Here is an 18,513-nt window from a genome sequence, read left to right as displayed (position 1 = left end):
AGGATAGATATGATCTTTCCCATCTCAGGTACTTCAGTAACCTAAAGTTAACTGTCAGACTTTTATTACTTTCTTCACTGAATTCCCCGTAGTAATGGAAGATCATATCTTCTCCTCAAATGGCATCTGATTATCAGTATCATCATCATAGCAATTTGATTTTAGCTCTACGTATATAGTCTTGGCGATAGAGGTGTCAATCGACCTTAGTAACACTCCTCTGACGCATGGGATAAGACAACAACCACATGTGATGAGCATTGTAGCAACTACAGCCAGTGAAAGGAAAAGACTTGACACTAGGTGGCTCCATTTTCCCAGCCATGTTTCCAACCAATTTGAGAAGGTTTTATGACTAAAGTTTTTGCAAATTCTTCCGATAGTGATGTCAGTCCTTCCAAAGCTTCACTGATGTGGTGGTGGTGAGAAGAACTTGGAATAGACTGTCAAACCTTGGTTCCAGTGGGTTTCTGGTATGCCTTTTGACCTTCACCCAATCTCCTGGCTGAAGGGAATGGGTTCCCTTTTGGTTCTCTGGATCTGGAATAGAATTGTTATACACTTGTTATTTTGAAGACCCTGAACGTAGCCAGAAAGTATTGAAAAGTCTGCGGAAAGTACAGGCCTAATCTCGGTGCTGAGCCAAACAACACTTCAAATGGGAAGCTAAGGAAAGACACTCTGTCCAGGGTTTTCCTATCTCTTGCTTTTTGGATTTTCAACTTGAGTGTACCATTCACCCTTTCTACCTTTCCACTTGCTTGTGGGCAGTATGGTGTATGAAATACTTGGGTGACCCCTAACATCTGCATAACATTTTGGATCACTTCTCCTGTAAAGTGTGTGCCTCTGTCTGATTCCATTACCTTGGGTAGGCCAAACCTGCAGAAAACTCGTGCAGTGGCCATCGGCATGGGATAGGCTTCCGGCCATCCTGAGAAGAGATTGACACACACAAGGACATACTCATACGTACCAACCTTTGGCATTTCTATGAAATCAATATGCAGTCGTTGAAAAAAAGAGAGAAGTCTCGGGGTGTGCTTCATAAGGACTTTTACTATACTGTCTGGATTATGCTGTGCGCCTACCAGAACCTCATTGCGACTGTGGTGAAACCTGGTGCGAACCACTGCTTGCCTACCAGAGAGCACATGGCGTTTTTAGACAGATGTGTCGTACCGTGAGCAACTTGAGCCACCAAAGGATACAGGGATCAGAGCAGACACACCCTCTGTCCCACCTTCCACAAACCTGATTCCTCCTGGGCTCCGGCCCTTGACCAAACTCTCCTTCCCCGTGGTTTGCTGAGTCAGAGCCTGCAAGATACCTAAATCAAAGGTCTGGTTATACCCAGTCGTTACCATGATCTGTTCAGGTGTTCTTGCGGGTGGTCCCCCCTCACTAGGTTTTCTGGCTGCCTCTTTTGCTGCCCTGTCTGCCTTGTAATTGCCCCGTGCTTCATTGGTATTAAGCTTGGTATGGGCTTTTATCTTTACAATGGCTACTTCCTGTGGGAGTAGCAATGCCTCTGAGTTCACCATGCTTAACTGGGGTACCAGTGGAGGTAAGGAAGTCCCTGGCTTCCCATATTGGGCCAAATCCCATATCCCATATCGAATCTGTAAACATATTACATCGTTTACCTTCAGACTCTCTAAGCGCTTCAATGAGTGGCTTCAGCTACGCCTCCTGTGCTGACATATGGGGGGTAGTGGTTGCGCCTTTATTGCCTCATGTTGTGTGACAACTGCATATCCAGTTTAGAACAGTCTGTCCTCTCTGATGCTCCTTGATCCATCTCTAGAAAAACTCAATGTCTGGATTAGAAAGGGGTTCATCAAAAACATGTAAAAAACCTGATGTTTCCTGTGCCATTAGAGCTAAACAATCATTTTCAACTCGTATTTCATTTAGCTGATCTTCAGTCAGTGTTTCAAAATATGGGTTTTCCCTGGTCACCTTCTCCCTCTACTCCCACCTTTGAATCCACAAAATCAATTGTAGCTGGATTCAAAATTGTACATCTTTTCAAAGTGACATTTGGTGGCATCAATAAGGCACATTACAATCTTAGCCGTTTAGCCATGAAAAAGTGTTTTGGCTGAACTTTGTTGAGAATGCTATGTAAGTCGTGTGGGGTGTAGATGGTGACATGGTAGTCCAGTGTTAATTCGGATACCTTGTTGAGTAGAAGTGAAACTGCTGCTACTGCTCGTACACATGTTGGGGCATTCCTGGCTACCGGATCTAATCTGGCTGATTAGTAGGCCACATGCTTGTTTCGGTGCCCATGCTTTTGTGTTAGGACCCCTGTGGCATGTCCTTTGATCTCGGTACAATATAACTAAAACATTTTCGCATAATCAGGGGTACCCAGAGCTGGGGCTGACACAATCGCCAATCTGAGTGAGTAAAAGCAGTCTAATGCTTCTTCGGTTAGTTGGAAAGGCTGTGTGGCCAAACAATCATACAGTGGCTGCGAGAAGATGGACACAGAGCAAATCCATGGTCTGCAATACAGTGTATAAGCACGCTAGAAAATGAAGGCGCTGCATCCGCTTCAGGTAATTCTTAAAACAATGTATTTTTTATTTGTATAATGCTACGCGTTTCGATCTTGAACCGAGATTTTCATCAGGCATTAAAACATACATAACTATATGATAAAACATGCACACTTATATATACAAACAAAAGGAAATGACCTCAAATGATTGACTGGAGGAAGTGGAATTAAATCGATTGATTGACAGGTCAATTCACCAATCAATTGTCTGTGTACAGTTTTGTGCAAAAAAGCATGTGAGGATATATTTAAAAATGTATAAAAGAAATTTTTATGTTTAAATATTATATTTATATATTATTATAATATATTATTATTATTTATATTATTTGAACTAAAATAGGAGAAACAACCTAGTGAAGTATTGCTGTCAACCTGTCTTTGCAAATGTGTTCCATGTGTGATCCCAAGGTGGATTCTATGATTTCGTTAAGACAGTCTGGGTATAGGCTTCTCAAACGGTACATCCAATATGATTCACGTTTGTTCAGAACCTCATTTTTATTTGTGTCTCTTCTGGGATATGTTCTATTATTTTCAATTTGATATGATTTAAATAATTTGTTGTGTTTCATTGTCAGGTGTCTGGAAAGACTTTGGTTTAAAAGACCATTTTTGGTTTTAAACCTGTGACTGTTAAATCTTAATCTCAATGATTGCACTGTCCTGCCTACGTATTGTAACCTGCAACTGCAGGTAACCAGACAGACAATGAAAGATGAACTGCATGATGTATTCTGTTTGCACTTAAATTTTTCCCCTGTGCTGTTTGATACAAATGTATCTGGTTCATGTTTATCAATTAGTTGGCAGCACAGGGAAGTTTTTAAATAACACATAAAAGTGCCTAGTTTTTCTGAGTGTATTTTCTGAGGTTTTGTTTTCTCCTTTTTCTCTCGGAGTCTACTCGGTGCCACAATATTTCTAATTGATCTGGCTTTTCTAAACGTAATTTGTGGACACTTCGGTATATCGTTTTTGAGAATGGGATACTTTTGTAATAAGTACCAGTATTTTGTTAAGGTTTCCCTTATGGCTTTATTTCCTTTGTCAAAGGTAGTTAAAAAATTTCCAAAAATGGTGTATACCATAAGGGACTCGAAGTGGCCAATGAACAAGTTTGCATAACTTGGTGCCACTCGAGTCCTCATGGCTGTACCGAGAATTTGATGGTATTGTGTACCTTGGAACTCAAAATGGTTATGAGTCAATATAAATTCGAGGCTCTTCATACGAAGGTAATTTCATGACTATTGGTTGGAGGTATAAATCAATGAAGTAGGACAGGTTGCTAGTCAAGCATCCTATCCCAGAAATAATGGGTCTGCCTGGGGGATTTTTTTCATCTTTGTGAACTTTTGGTAGATGATAAAAAAAAAAGCATTTTGTACTGTTAGAAAATTGGTCTCTTTTTTATTTAGGTTTTTGTCTTTTTTTGCTTTGTCAATCATAATATTGTATTCATGTAAATACTCTTTTGTGGGATCTTTCTTTAGGACCCTATAATATTTTTTTAATCTGAATGGATTCATTCAGCTTCTTTTAAGTACGTTTTGCGGTCCTCTACCACAATCCCACCTCCCTTATCTGCAGATCGTATTACTATATCGGGATCATTTATGAGAGAATTTAGAGCTATTTTTTGTTTTTTTGACAAATTGTTTTGAGATGATTGTTTTGTGTTTATTTTCCAAAAATCATGTGCTACTAGGTCGTAAAACGTATCCACGTATGCGCCCCTAGCGTAAATGGGGTTAAATCTGGATTTTACTCGAACATCTTGGTGAATGTATTTATCTATTTCAGAGGATTCTTCAATGGGGTAAACACCTAGTTTGTTTTTTTGTTTGAAAAATCTTTGTAATGTCAATTTTCTGATAAACTGCTTTAAGTCTAGAAAAAGACTAAATTCATCTGTTTGTGGAGGGGCAAAAATGTTGCCCCTTTTCAAGTATTGTGATTTCATCTATTGATAAATTCTTGGAGGATAAATTAAATATCTTAGTGGTACTTAATGTTTGGTCTTTTTGAATTTTTTAGCATTTTTTCTTTGTGTTTTTTGTAGATTTCTCTACGCTTCCTGAATCCTCCTCTACATCACCTGTTTTTTCTTTTTTTGTTGGGGGTATGTAGAGGGATAAAGAACTTTATTATCTGATTTTGTATTTTTTTCTTTTTTATCGTGTCCTGTGATGGAGTCTGACGTGTGGGACCTATATCTAAAAAAGATTCATTAGGAGACAGATTTATAGAAAGTGCTGATGGAGGGGTTTCTAGTACAGTAGCTTTGATGTCCGAGCTGCAGGATGGAAGGTTTGGTGAGTATTGTGTTTCTGTATCATGTACCGTAAGTATAGTGTCATTTAGATCGATCGAATCTTCTCTTTGTTTTGTATTTTCATATTCTTTGTTTTCTGTATGATTTGTGGTTATCACTTTGGATATTTTGAGCGGTGGTAGGTGTGGGTTGGCCGGTATGTCGTTGGTCAAGGCAGATGTTAATGTGTTCAACATTGTAATGTTTGTTAATTGGCTGCATTATGGTTCCCTTATCGTTATTTCTCTGTGAATTATTAGAGTTTTCTCTGACTTCAGTCGCATGGCTTCTAATGAAAACTTTTTTGGATTTTTTATTAGAGCGTCCGTACTGATTTGAAGGTACTTGATGGTGTTTATTCTGTGTGTTATTGTATTTGTTTGGGTTTTTATATCTTAGGGGAGTGTTTACTTTTTGGTAAACATTGTTCGTGTTCCTGTTCTTGAACGTCTCATTTTGTAGTTTTTTCTACTTATTTGTTACTAGTTCTCTTTCTAGAGAGATTAATCTTTTTTGTACATTCTGATTGATACCAAGAAAATCAGAATGGGTACTAAATTTCTCTAATTTTTCCCCTACACTGATTATTTTTCCAATCAGTTCTTCAATTAATTTAATTATTTTAGTGATTATACGACATATTTACCCTTTGGAACAATCAGAGAGAAAATAGTTCGAATCTGTTGTGTATGCTATATCTTCAGGAAAGGCAGATGGTATGTGTATAGTTAGACCCTTAGGAATTTTATCTTTACTTATCTAAAAACATCCCGTCAATGCTATGTTTCAGTTAAATTTTTGTAAGGTTCTCAAACTCTAAAAATAACTCAGTCATATGTTTTGTTCCAAAGGTACAGTCTGACTTATCTGTTCCAGTAGACCAATCTGTAGACGTTAAGCTTGTAATTAGTTCCTTCCGGGCTTTTAAACATAGAAATTTCTTTTATACATTTTTTACATTTCTAAATATTTCCTCACATGCTTTTATGCCTGATGAAGATCTCGGTTCGAGATCGAAACGCGTAGCATTATACAAATAAAAAATACATCGTTTTAAGAATTACCTGAAGCGGATGCAGCGCTTCATTTTCTAGTCTCAGCTCATCTTCCAGCGTGCTTATACACTATATCTCCCTGAGGACGGAGCCAACGGCCAGCAGCATACCATTTATACTCAAAACCTATACCATCTTAGAACAAGGTGAGCAGAATACATACATTAGCTTTTTACCTAACTATATGTTAGTTACTCCTTGAGTCCGCAGCGCTTGTCCTCTGCTTTTTTCCATATTGCCTGGATTCGTCTCAAGATCGTATTGAAGACTTTCTCCTAGGATTTCCCAGTTCCCTCTGAATGGTCTGCAATACGACACCAAACCCAGAAAGGTGCAGAGCTGTTGGACCCCTGCAGGGGGATTCAGTAGTTCGATTGCTTTCTTTCATCAGTCAGATGGCAAGCTCCAGCTGAAATACAATGACCCAGAAATATTGCAAAACGAGTTGCAAGGCTGCAGTATACAGGGTGGGAGATCTGTGAGCCCCTTGTGGTAGCACTGCCCAAGTATTGGGCGCCGGACATGCATTGATCGCTCTTAAGTCATGTACCATCCGGTATGTTACTAGTTCCCCCTTTTGCCCCTTTTTCTTTACTGGGAACAATGGGGTGTTGGCAATTGACTTGGTGGGACTTACTGCCCCTGAGGCAATGAGATCTTTGATATTTTTCCCAATTGTTTCCCCCTGTGCTACACTTAACGTATATTATTTAATCTGTGGGAGTTTTGCACAGGGTTTTAATTGGATCATTACTGTGGGTACTGGCATATGGCCAATGTCGGTTTTTTATTTTGACCATAGTTCATCGGGTACATCCTGTAATGCCTCATCATCAAATATGGGGATATTGGGGTCAGGTACCTGTAATGATGCTAGAATTTTTTTTTAAAAAACTCGTTTATTGAATAATAAAAACAAGCCATCGTACACTGACATTCTCTTTCAGTACAATAGTATCATCCTTGGAAACACCATATTGGTATATAAAGGCAAAAGAATACATGTTTGTACGGAAATGGACATATTCAATAAAAACAAACAAATACATACATTGGTATACACTCAGTTGTCAAATCTTACATAGATCATTTGAAGTCATGGATAGTGAGAATGAAATATAGCCAAAAAAACACTATGTAGGACTGTATATCATATCAATAATTCAACATGTGCATCCCTCTGCAGGGATCAGACGAGAGCGTCAAGCGAGGAGGGCATACCGGAGGCAGAATACATAGTGAGGGGCGAATTGCACAATTGCCTATGCAGAAACACTATCTTCTCGTATGGAATTATGCCATTAACTAGGGTTTTCCACTGAGAGCATCTGGGAGGGCGAGGATCCAAACAACGGAGTGCCACTGCCTTTCAGGCCATAAACCGTGCCTCCCGGAGGCAGATTCTAGTGTGATGAGGCCATTGCTCCTCGTCCAGGAGCCCAAATAAACATATGGATGGAGAGCCAGAAAGAGGCGGGTGCATGACTACACCTGTGGCAACTGGGGGAAGGGATACAACCTATTTTATGCAATCGTATCGGAGTTAGGTAGCATTGGTGAATTATATAGAGCTGAATAAGTTTATTATTAATGGAAGGGGAAACAAAGCGGTGCGACTCAAGTAAATCTGCGAAGTCCTCCTCGCTTAAGGTGGGAATCGGTGCCTTGCTCTGGTTAGCGTTGGCTTGGATAAGGTATGAATAAAATTGTTGATCTCAAACCTGCAGCTCCCTGGTACCTTACTACACCTATCAAAGGGCAAGAGGAGAAGAGGTGATTAGAGGCTGCTGGGAATTGGGTCTGAAAGGCATGTCTAAGTTTGAAATGCCTGTATAGATCGTGTTTGTGCAGCTGGTATTTGGTGGATAATTGCTCGAATGACATAAAAACATTGTCCTGCATAACATCAGATATGGTGTGTACCCCACGAGAGCTCCAGAAAACCGGACCGATCTCTTGAGAGAATTGGGATAGACTGGGGTTGTTCCATAGAGGTGATTCCAGGGGAGTTTCCTTGTAATTGGAAAGACGTCTACCCTCCCGTCATGCCAGCCTGGCCACTCTGTATACTGGTAAAAGCTTTTTACCTGTCCAACATGGAGCGTGTAGGAGGTGCCAGATCTGTTCTAATTCTAGGTATGCCGCTAAGTGAGAGTCTGGTGAATGAAGTGTTTCACTTCCCACCCATGGTCCCAAGTGTTTTAGTTGTCCTGCCAGGTAATATAGAAAAAATAATGATGCTAGAATTTCACACAGTTGGTTATCTGGTATTCCAGCTTCAAGCCCACTGTTACATCTGGTCTAAAAGGATGTGTGCCTGTATGGCTTGCAATAAATCGGAACCTAAAAGGTTAACTGGTGAATATTCACTGACTATCAGTCTGGTAAGGCAGGTGTGGTCTGCTAGTTTAAAGGGCAACGGTTTGGATAATTTACATTCTTTGATTAATCCCTCAAATCTCTGGGTAAACATGGTATCATCATAAATGTCAAGTGGGTTTAAATGTTCCTGGCGGATAACTGTTCTGGCTGCCCCCTTATCCACCATGAATGGGACTTTTTTGGAAGCTGTATCAGGACTACCCCTTGAGGTCCTGATTATTTAAAAAAATTTGATGGGATCCTAAGGGGGTAACTCTGTACGGGGTTGCCTATATCCTATTGTGGCCTAGCCACTACCCCTCCCCGGGTTGTACCCTAGTCCTCATGGGGTTTTCTGGGGAGCCTGCAGTTCCTCTGAATATGTCCCTCTTTCCCACAGTTAAAACATCTGACTAGGCTACGTCGTTTCCTGCAAACAAAAAGTGAAGAAGTTAGCCGCTCACCTGCATCCTTACTCGTGCTCCAGGAGTATGTCCAGACCTTGACGTTAGCATAGAGGAAAAAGAGTTTCTTGTATCACTCCGGCACAGAGAATTTCTTTAAAACTTCTAGTCTTTATTGTCCAAAAATCAGGAAATATAAAAAACATTTGTGAACATCCATTAACACATCACCAAGTACAATTCATGTGGAAATGGCAAAGCCTACGTGTTTCAGGTGTGTACTACACCCTTAGTCATGACATACTGAATGAACATGAGATGTGAGTCTAATATGCCGGTAACCGAGTGACGTAAAACACGTACATCCGGTATCAACTTTAAAAACATCACAATAAAATAATGCATGGAATATAAGAAACATATACCCACTATGTATTGTATTGTAAATAATTAGAAGTATAAGATGTATAATTAGGAATTTGTAAACAAAAAGGTTTTCTATTACCGTGCATGGCTATCATTACTGTGGAGGACTGCAGGTCACAGCGGGTGAATCGGCATTGTGTCTACTGCGCCTGCGTCACAATGTAACAACATTTTTGCAGTGCATTAGGAACTACATATCCTTCTATCGAATTTTGTCGCCACCCTGAGCCACGGGTCACAGGTAACCACAACTCGAAGAACGCATGACTATATACAAATGAACACATATTTGTACTCCAAGTTATATTCAATTTTGATATTGCCCAGTATATAATCCCAGGTCGTATTATAAATACCTTCAGGTAAGGCAGAAATAACATGAAGATTAAAAACAAAGCAAAATCCAGTATGTTATTCAATTATGTGCAGGCATGCATGTATAATGTCTTTATATGGGGGAAATGAATGACAGTAGAACATAAATGAGGGAAGCTCAATAATTAAATAAGAATTCATGTTTGTAATTTAAACCTTTTGGTATTCTTGTATCTAAATAAAAAATCCAGAACGCTTCCCTATTTCGTAGTGTCTTCTGTCTATTCCCCCCCTTCTTCCCCTGTGGATCTGTTCTATGGCAAAGGTCTCTAAACTTGAATTTTGCCCTGGTGTACCTCCACAAAATGTTTAACAGCTCCCGACATGTGTTTGGAGTGGAAACTCCCTTTTTTACTGTTAGTAATGTATCTGAGATGTTCTGTCAGTCTCTTTGAATCTTCGTATGGTACATCCAATGTACATGACCACACATATGTTACATCTGATGACATATATTACATAATTGCTATTGCAATTGAGATATTTTTTAATGTCATATGTTGTTGTGTTGTCTCTATTGGAGAATTTTTTTGTAACTTTAGCAAATTTGCATGTGGTACATGGGTGTGTGCCGCATCTAAAGAAGCCCTTGGTGGTCAACCATGTAGGGTTGCTGTAATATCCTGTGTGTTGGCCAAAGATGGGGAATATTTCGCCCCAATAGAGACCCCATGGACCTGTAAATAATGGGTGTTGTTGAAAAAAAAGTAATTGTGGGTCATTAAGTACCATGTAAGTTTTTTAACAAAAAGCTTAAAATTGGTGTCATAGGTACTATATTTATTGAGGTGGTGATCGAGTGCTACTGTATGAGGTATGCTTGTGTTTGATGCCGTGACATCGCGTCCTACCCAAATAAAATTAATCGACCATTTCATCCCATTTATTGCTCTGAGGACATCCCTGGAGTCCTGTAGATACCCCGGTATCCTACGTACCAAGGGTTGCAATTGTAAGTCAAGCCACTCGCAAGCTCTTTCATTTAATGAACCAATGCCGGATACGATGGGACGCATAGGAGGTGGATTGATTTGCTTATGAATTTTTGGTAGGGCATGTTAGGGTTTGACACTTCCAAGAATTCTCTCTCTCTGTCATTCAGGGCTTGTAGTACAAAACCTTCATCTAAGATTTGTACAAATACTGTAGTGAATGCTTGAGTGGGATCCCCCACTAGACCTGTTGGAGGAGCAAGAGTCATGCAAATTCTTCAATTCTCTCTCTATAACCTCCTGATATTTATCCATTGAGGGGGTTCTTGACTGTGCTGGATAAAAATTAGTGTTAGGTATCTTAAATTTTTTTGTATTTTCTTGTGATATCATTAATTGCATGGAGCAGTCAGAAAAGATAGAGTTCCATTTGGTAACGAATTCCGATGAATAAACATATATAGGTATTTTTCTGATCCTAAGACCACAGGGGATCATTTCTTTTGTAGCATATGTAGAAAGAGTGGTATGGTCCAGCCAGATTTTGCATTCCTGAATGGCCAAGTCTTCCCAAGTTCTTATGTCAGGCAATGTATCTTTGTATGAAACTTCATTCGTTTGTAGCTCTGAAAATACTTGGGCGGCCTTTGTTTTGAGGTCTGGTATAGGTGCTTCCACATCTGAATACATTCGATTACCCTATTTGTGGTTAAGACTTCTAGTCTTTATTGTCCAAAAATCGGGAAAAACAGTTGTGAACATCCATTAACGCATCACCAAGTACAATTCATGTGTAAATGGCAAAGCCTACACGTTTCAGGTGTAGCGGTACATCCGGTATCGGCACAATAACCTTAAAAACATCACATTAAAATAATGCATGAAATAGAAGAAACCTAATTATTTACAATACAATACACAGTGGGTATAGAAGTATAAGATGTATAATTAGGAATTTCCGTGCTGGAAAAGGCATAACGAATCTTCCCTAATATTAACCATTTTCTTGTCAATTTATGAAATACTTCCTTGGCATGGAAAGGTTCATTCCTACCCCCTAGTAATGTCATTTTATTTAAAAAAAAATAGTGTATATGATGTCCAAAATAGTCAACATCGACAACTAATAAAATCTGACAGGTTTCTAAGACACAGTACAAGACAGCTTGTAGTTTTGGCACATTTGCCTGTTTTTTTTCTTTTTTACTTAAACCATGTTCCTTTCTGATTTTATTAGGACTGTGAACCACACATCTTTACTACTGGAGAACAAGCTTATCGAAATATACAAAAACAGATTTTCCCTGTAGACCAGTCTATAATTGTTACTGGAGAAAGCGGATCCGGAAAGGTAAAACAGCTTAAACTTTTAAGGAATCAAGACGTCTCTGTTTTTGTGTCTGTTTATTAATTCCTCACCTTCCAAAATGTAAACCTTTGTTATTATACCGTTGACAAAGCTGTATGAGGGCTTGGTTTCTGCTGAACAAATTGCTCTTAGTGGCACCATTTATTTTTGTTTTCTTTACTGGAAAGCTTAAAACTAATTATATAGTGAAAATTGACAAAAAATGCAGTTTAGCCCTTTTCTTGGGTTTTCTGCTTTTACTGTTTTCACTGTGCAGTAGAAATGTTATGAGGCTCAGAATTTAGGTATCATTTTTCAAATTTTTTTGTAAAATCACCAAAACCCGTATTTAGATGGACCTGATCAACTTCTAATTGACACTGAGAGGCTTAAATAATAGCTAGACTCATTATGGAAACTACTACCCTCAACGTATGAAAAACCACTTTTGAGAAGTTTGTTAACCCTTTAGGTGTTTTATAGGGGTTAAAACGATATGGAGGTGCAGTCTACAAATTGTATAATTTTTTCACAATACACTCATTTTGTGTGGAAAATTAAACATTTACAATGGATTAAATGAAAAAAGGCTCCACAAAGTTTGATACCCAATTCTTCCTGAGTACACCGATACTCAATATGTGGTGGTAACCTGCTGTATGGGCGCACAGCCGGGCATAGAAGGGAAGGAGGCGCCATCCAGATCAGATTTGCTATGTTACATTGCACAGGCTATACATTTTTTTCTTTTTTATTGTGGACCTATAGGGGCTTATTTCTTTTGCCACATGAGATGCACTTTTCTGGTACATAATTTTGGGGCATGTATAGTTAATTGGTGAGATTTTATTAACTTTTTTTTTTGGGTCCGGCTCCACGCCCAAATGTGGGCAATTCAGGAGGTCACATGACCGCCCGAACTGCCCACCGTATTTTTATTATATATCCGGGTCTATGGTTTTGTACCCCCATAGACTTCACTATGGGTTAAAAGCACGGTTTGGCAGCACTTTCGATACGTCCACACGTTAATTCCGTTATAACTCTAATTTATTTTCAACACACATAAAAAGAATGGACAAAACAAATGATCTACTCGTTTCGACGCAGCAGCGTCTTAGTCATGATCCTATTGTGATATACACACACGCTAAACATATATACAATAACTTGCACAATGATGAGGCTGTCCGAGTAAGAGGGAGGTGTTCAAGTATCCACCGGAAACCAAGGAGGAAGTCGCCGTAATACCCCGCGGGTAAACCACGAGGAAAAACAGGCTTTCGGGATCCGAGAAGTCACATGATCTATGTCATGTCATGTGATAAGAAACCCCCCCCCCCCTCTTACCCGGATATACAGAAATACAAAGAATACACATATTTTACAAGGTAAATATATAAAATTGATGGCATAAAATAAAATCCAATTAAAGCTTATGGAACTAAAAGCCTAGGGCGGTTTAGCCAAACATTTGTGGTATCCAGAACCTATTACGGAACCAGTAATACCCTAGTTTTTTTAACTAAATTGAATGAGTCTACCCAATACTCCATTATTTCATTATTTTCAAATATGGAATGAAATAATATGTTATTGGTCAAAAAAGAAAACCCTAGGAGACACGGAAAAGTTTCAAAATTCCACAATGCAGGTGAGTGTTTATATGGCATTCGGATGTCCTCAATATCTCGATTATCAATATGCCTATAATATTAAATAAAAGAAAAAAAGTCATTAATTATCAGTGGGCTATATTATTGAGCGAAAGGAAAAGAGTTAGACACTATATAATAATTAAATAGACTCGCCTTACAGAAAAATGTTAAATTTCAATATAAATAGATATTTCTTGCAATTCCTAATTTGAGAATTGGGAACCACGATGATGAGCAATGTTTCAAAAAATCAGAGCGATCCTTTGTTCCAGATGTAAAGTAAAAAGCATTTAATAGACTTCAATAAAAATAAAGTAACAATATACAATTCAGATGAAAAGTATAAATAACAATAAAGTTACAAAAAGTAAAATAAAGATGAAATTTAAAAAAAAACATGGTGTGGAGCAAAGCTTGAGAGTGAAGAGTCTTTGTGCTGAGTGGAGACAAAGAGACAAAAGACTGATGGTGATGTCCAATGATGTCTCTCTCCTATCACCCTCTCTCTCTCACACACAGTCTCCCCCTTAGTCACTAGTATAACTCTTTATACACAAACTAACATTTCCCAAATTAATAATCCCAATCTCCTATTGGTTCATGTTAGTCCGTATACCATCTGAGGACCATAGATGATCTCATTCTAGTTCATAAATATGTAAACTTAAACTCATTAACTTATATATATATACATATGCTATTAACATATAGATGTGCTAGTATAAAGGTTGTCTCGTCTAGCAGATACCAGTACTCCATGGGAACTCTGAGACCATAATGTACCATGACAAGCCAAGATAAATGACAATAGTTCAGAACAATAAAGGAATTTGCATTTTTACCAAAGGCAACTGACCATATACCATCTGTCTTTAGAGTACAATGGAATATCCCCAACTATCTCATTCATTATGTCTACGATTCCCATTATAAAGCATATCTATATATTATACATAAACCTACATTCTACTACTGATACAATAATAATACATACAATAATACATAATACTATCATGAATTTATATTTGTTCATCTTGAATGAATGTTTATCCTACATGAATATTTTTAAGAATAACACAATATCATAGACGTGTAATCATATGGTCTCACCCTATGCTAAAGTAATTTTGATGATATTAATATTTTACAAAAAAATACTAAATACTGTCCACATGAAGAATATCCTGAGTGCTGAAAAATACACTTTATTGCATGCTAAAATGGAAAGGCCAAGTATGTAGAACATCGGCCAAGAATGAGTGAATGTGGGATTATGCATTTTACTGGTGTTTGTATATTAGAGGTATTAATAAGTCGAGATTAAATCCAACCTCTTATTTAAGCCCTCTGGATGTTGGCTGTTCAATACGAACATCCAGAAGGTGTCCCTGTTTAATAATTCCCCTCCTCTTTTATTATTAAAGACCCGATGCCACACCAAAAAAATCCTTTTGTTTGTTTGTTATGTTTTTCTTGAAAATGTCTAGAAAGTGTTGAAATATTAATATTCTCACTGTCAATATCTGATAGATGTCTACGTATTCTTACTTTTAGAGCTCTTGTTGTGTGGTCCACATATTGCTTTTGGCATAGTGTACATCCAGCTAGATCAATTGTAACTCAGAAAATGTAGTGTATCTACACTACATTTTCTGAGTTACAATTGATGTAACTTTTGATGTCATAGGTTTTGCCTGTAATGAATGACTGAAATTTACACTGAACTACTATGTAAGTGCTCGCTTTGCACACCTTATGACCGCACCAGAAACACCCCGGAAAGCGTAACCAATTGGGAACAGAAGTAGTTCTGGGGGTACTATTATACAAGCTAGGAGACAGGACTGAACCCACTGTTTTAGCCCTCTTGGCCACACATTTAACGCCCGACTCTACTATTGGGACCAAAGTTTCATCTTGCAAAAGTAATGGAAAATACTTGTTAATGATTTGTTTAATCTTTGAAAATTGTTTGCTGAAGCAAGTGGAAAAAACTGATGTTGTGACCCCTGTTTGCTTAGGCTTAGATGCTGGTACTCGTTTATCTTTTAAGAGTTCCTGTTGTTGAACTTTTAATATTTTACTTTCTGCAGCTATCAAATCTGAGGAATTGTAGTTTCTCTTTGCAAGCCTATCTATTAGGATTTCTTTTTCCCCATGAAATGTGGTGCCCTCTGTACAGTTCCTAAGAATGTTTTTTTTTATCACATGTAATGGGTGACATGAAGAAGCTAGCAAGATTGAGTTGCCTGCAGAATCTTTTCTGTAGGGGCTGGCTATGATCGCCCCATCTTTCCCTTCTAAACACATATCAAGAAAATTGATGCAAGCCCCCCCCCCTCCCCCCAAAAAAAAGTGAACTTTAGGTTCATGTCGTTCTTATTCTAAGTATGATGTAACAAAAGTTTCCGGATTCATTCCAGGTCATCGATATAACGACCAAGCCATACTATCGACTCCTGGTATGGATTATTGGAGGAAAACAAGAAGGTGTCTTCCCATTGAGACATGTAAATGTTGGCAAGGGAGGGGGAAAACTTGGCCCCCATAGGGCCCCCTCCACTTGAAGATAAAAACGCCCATCAAATAAGAAAAAATGATGTTTTAACAAAAATTCCACTACAATCACAATGTATTCAATAAGATTTTGATTGTAAGTACTATATTTTTTCAAATGTTGTTGCAGACAATGGAGACCTCTCGCGTGGGGGATGGAAGAGTAAAGTGTGACATCACAGGTAGCCCACTCGTGACCATCTTTCCACACGGAGGTGTCCATTATCCGAAACACATGTTTTGTATCCTGTAAAAATGTCGGGGTAACCTTAGTAAGTGGCTGCAAGTAATGATCCACCCATTTCCCCAGTCTCTCACTCATGCCACCAATGCCTGCTACTATTGGGCTGAGCGGAGGAGGAAAACCTCCCTTGTGTACCTTAGGCAAAGAGTGGAAGACCGGGGTTGTGGGGGAAGAAACACACAGATAATCTTTTTGTTTTTGGGTTAAGACGACCTTCATCTAAAATTCTTGTCATTTTTTGTTGGAATACCTCAGTCAGATTGTCCTTTAAGGGTCTATATGTTGAGGTGTCACTAAGTAGTTCCTCATAGACTTCACTATATGGCAGAACAGCCTTTGCCCTCGGTCCTGTACATCTGTACATAGTGATTACTTGGGCTGTATATAGTTATTGCTGGACAGCTCTATATAGTTATTGCTAGGAGACTGTTATAGTGATTGCTTAGGGGGATGTATAAAGTGAATACTGGGAGCTGAATATGGTGATTGCTGGGGGGCTGTATATAGTGATTGTGTTAGGGTAGCATTTCAGATATCCTCTTTTAGTGTGTGTTGGCCATGTATTTCCAAACAATAAAGCATATTGTAAGGGATGACTCTTTATTTGTTCTATCAGTCTATATTGAAAAATAGGAAAAAGAGGTAGACAGGGAGGAGCGTATAAAGCATAACAATATCAGACATCTTCTTGATTGGAGAACTTCCCTGCTCTCACACAATGACGTTACGTTCTCATTCCTTCGCCTCGAAGTGTTAGGTGTGGTCTAAGATCTTGCCATCTTGAGTTCATTGTTTCTATTACAGTATATTTTAGGAAAATAAGCAAGTAGAAATGACAGGACTTGATCTATCAGCTAGGTTTACCTTAACAAATGCTGAGGGAGCTGTATATAGTGATTGCTAGGAGGCTGTATATAGTGATTGCTAGGAGGCTGTATATAGTTATTACTGGGGGCTGTACATCTGTATATAGTGATTGCTGGGGGGTTGTATATAGTGATTACTGGGGGCTGTACATCTGTATATAGTGGTTGCTGGTGGGCTGTATATAGTGATTGCTGGGGGGCTGTATATAGTGATTACTGGGGGCCTGTATATAGCAATTACTTGGGGCTGTATATAGCGACTGCTGGGTACTGTAAATGGTATTGCTGTTCCCTGTCTGGAATACATTCAATGGAGGTCCCCACCAGATTTTTCTCCCAGGGGCCGACACCAACCTTAATCCGGCCCTGCTAGTTTGTCTTAAGAAGTCCTTAAATTTCCTCTCAACAAGCTTGTTAAATAAATCCATTAACTGAGTCCATTAAATGATTCATTCATTCGTCCAATGGGTTCTTCTAGAATTCTTTGTACAAATGGTCTGACATCTTTCTCCTGTGTCTTTTAATGATGACCCAAACTCTGTAATGTATACAGTGAGTTTGTCACGACTGGGAGTCTGTGGACTCTCTGGACCACCGCGTGAGGTGGTACTAGCCAACCTGGGACCGGAGCCTAAGTGGAACCTGGTGTTCACCAGATCCCGCCGCAAAGCAGGATGGACTTGCTGTGGCGAGTAACCACCAGGTCGTTCCACAGGTGCGACTAGCCCGCGGTGGCTGCCAACACAGGAGACAGTCTGTACCCGGAGTGACGGCAGGAGAATAGCATAGGAAGGCGCACAGGACTCGCGTCAGGAATCGCAGGAGCTGGCACGGAGGACCACAGGAACGGACTGCCACACAGGAACGCAGGACCACAGGAACGGACTGGCACACAGGAACGCAGGACCACAGGAACGGACTGGCACACAGGAACGGACTGGAACACAGGAACGGGGTGGCACACAGGAACGCAGGAATCACAGGAAAAAAATATTTCATAGGGGACTAAAATATGGTTTAACCATGCGGTGTCAACTTATTGTGTTAAGTCATGTGCAAGCATTCTGTACATGACTTGTCTGTCTCTACCATGGCTTTCTAGATCTTTAACTTCAGGGTTACTTTTAGGCTTTCTGCCTACTGTCTGAATGATATGGTAATATGGTGTGGAAATCCTGCTTTGTGCTCCAACCTTGGAATATTCTCAATTCACACTTCTTAAATGGAATAGGTCCCAGCACCATTTTCTATTACCTCAGGTAATTCATATCTACACACAACTTCATCAAGAGCCATCATCATTACCTCTTTTTTCTGCATTTTCCTTTAGGTTAGACCTTTGACCATCGTAACAAGAGGTCACTTGTGTGCCTTTGAAGTCTGAATTCAGACAATCTGCAGT

The 18,513-nt window shown here is 39.1% G+C and overlaps 1 protein-coding gene across 1 annotated transcript in view; it reads left to right on the top strand.

Moving 5' to 3' along the window:
* MYO19 (myosin XIX) overlaps nt 1–18,513 on the top strand; it is a 521,756-nt gene that overhangs the window by 57,684 nt on the left and 445,559 nt on the right. The window contains exons 4-5 of the mRNA XM_072133499.1: nt 11,677–11,790; nt 15,869–16,010. Of these exons, the coding sequence (XP_071989600.1) occupies nt 11,677–11,790; nt 15,869–16,010 (256 nt within the window). The remainder of the gene's footprint in view (nt 1–11,676; nt 11,791–15,868; nt 16,011–18,513) is intronic.

This window comes from Engystomops pustulosus, chromosome 2 (genome assembly GCF_040894005.1).
Source record: "Engystomops pustulosus chromosome 2, aEngPut4.maternal, whole genome shotgun sequence".
NCBI classification, from domain to species: domain Eukaryota; kingdom Metazoa; phylum Chordata; class Amphibia; order Anura; family Leptodactylidae; genus Engystomops; species Engystomops pustulosus.
The sequence above is the reverse complement of the archived record's forward strand: the minus strand, read 5'-3'. Positions and strand labels throughout refer to the sequence as shown.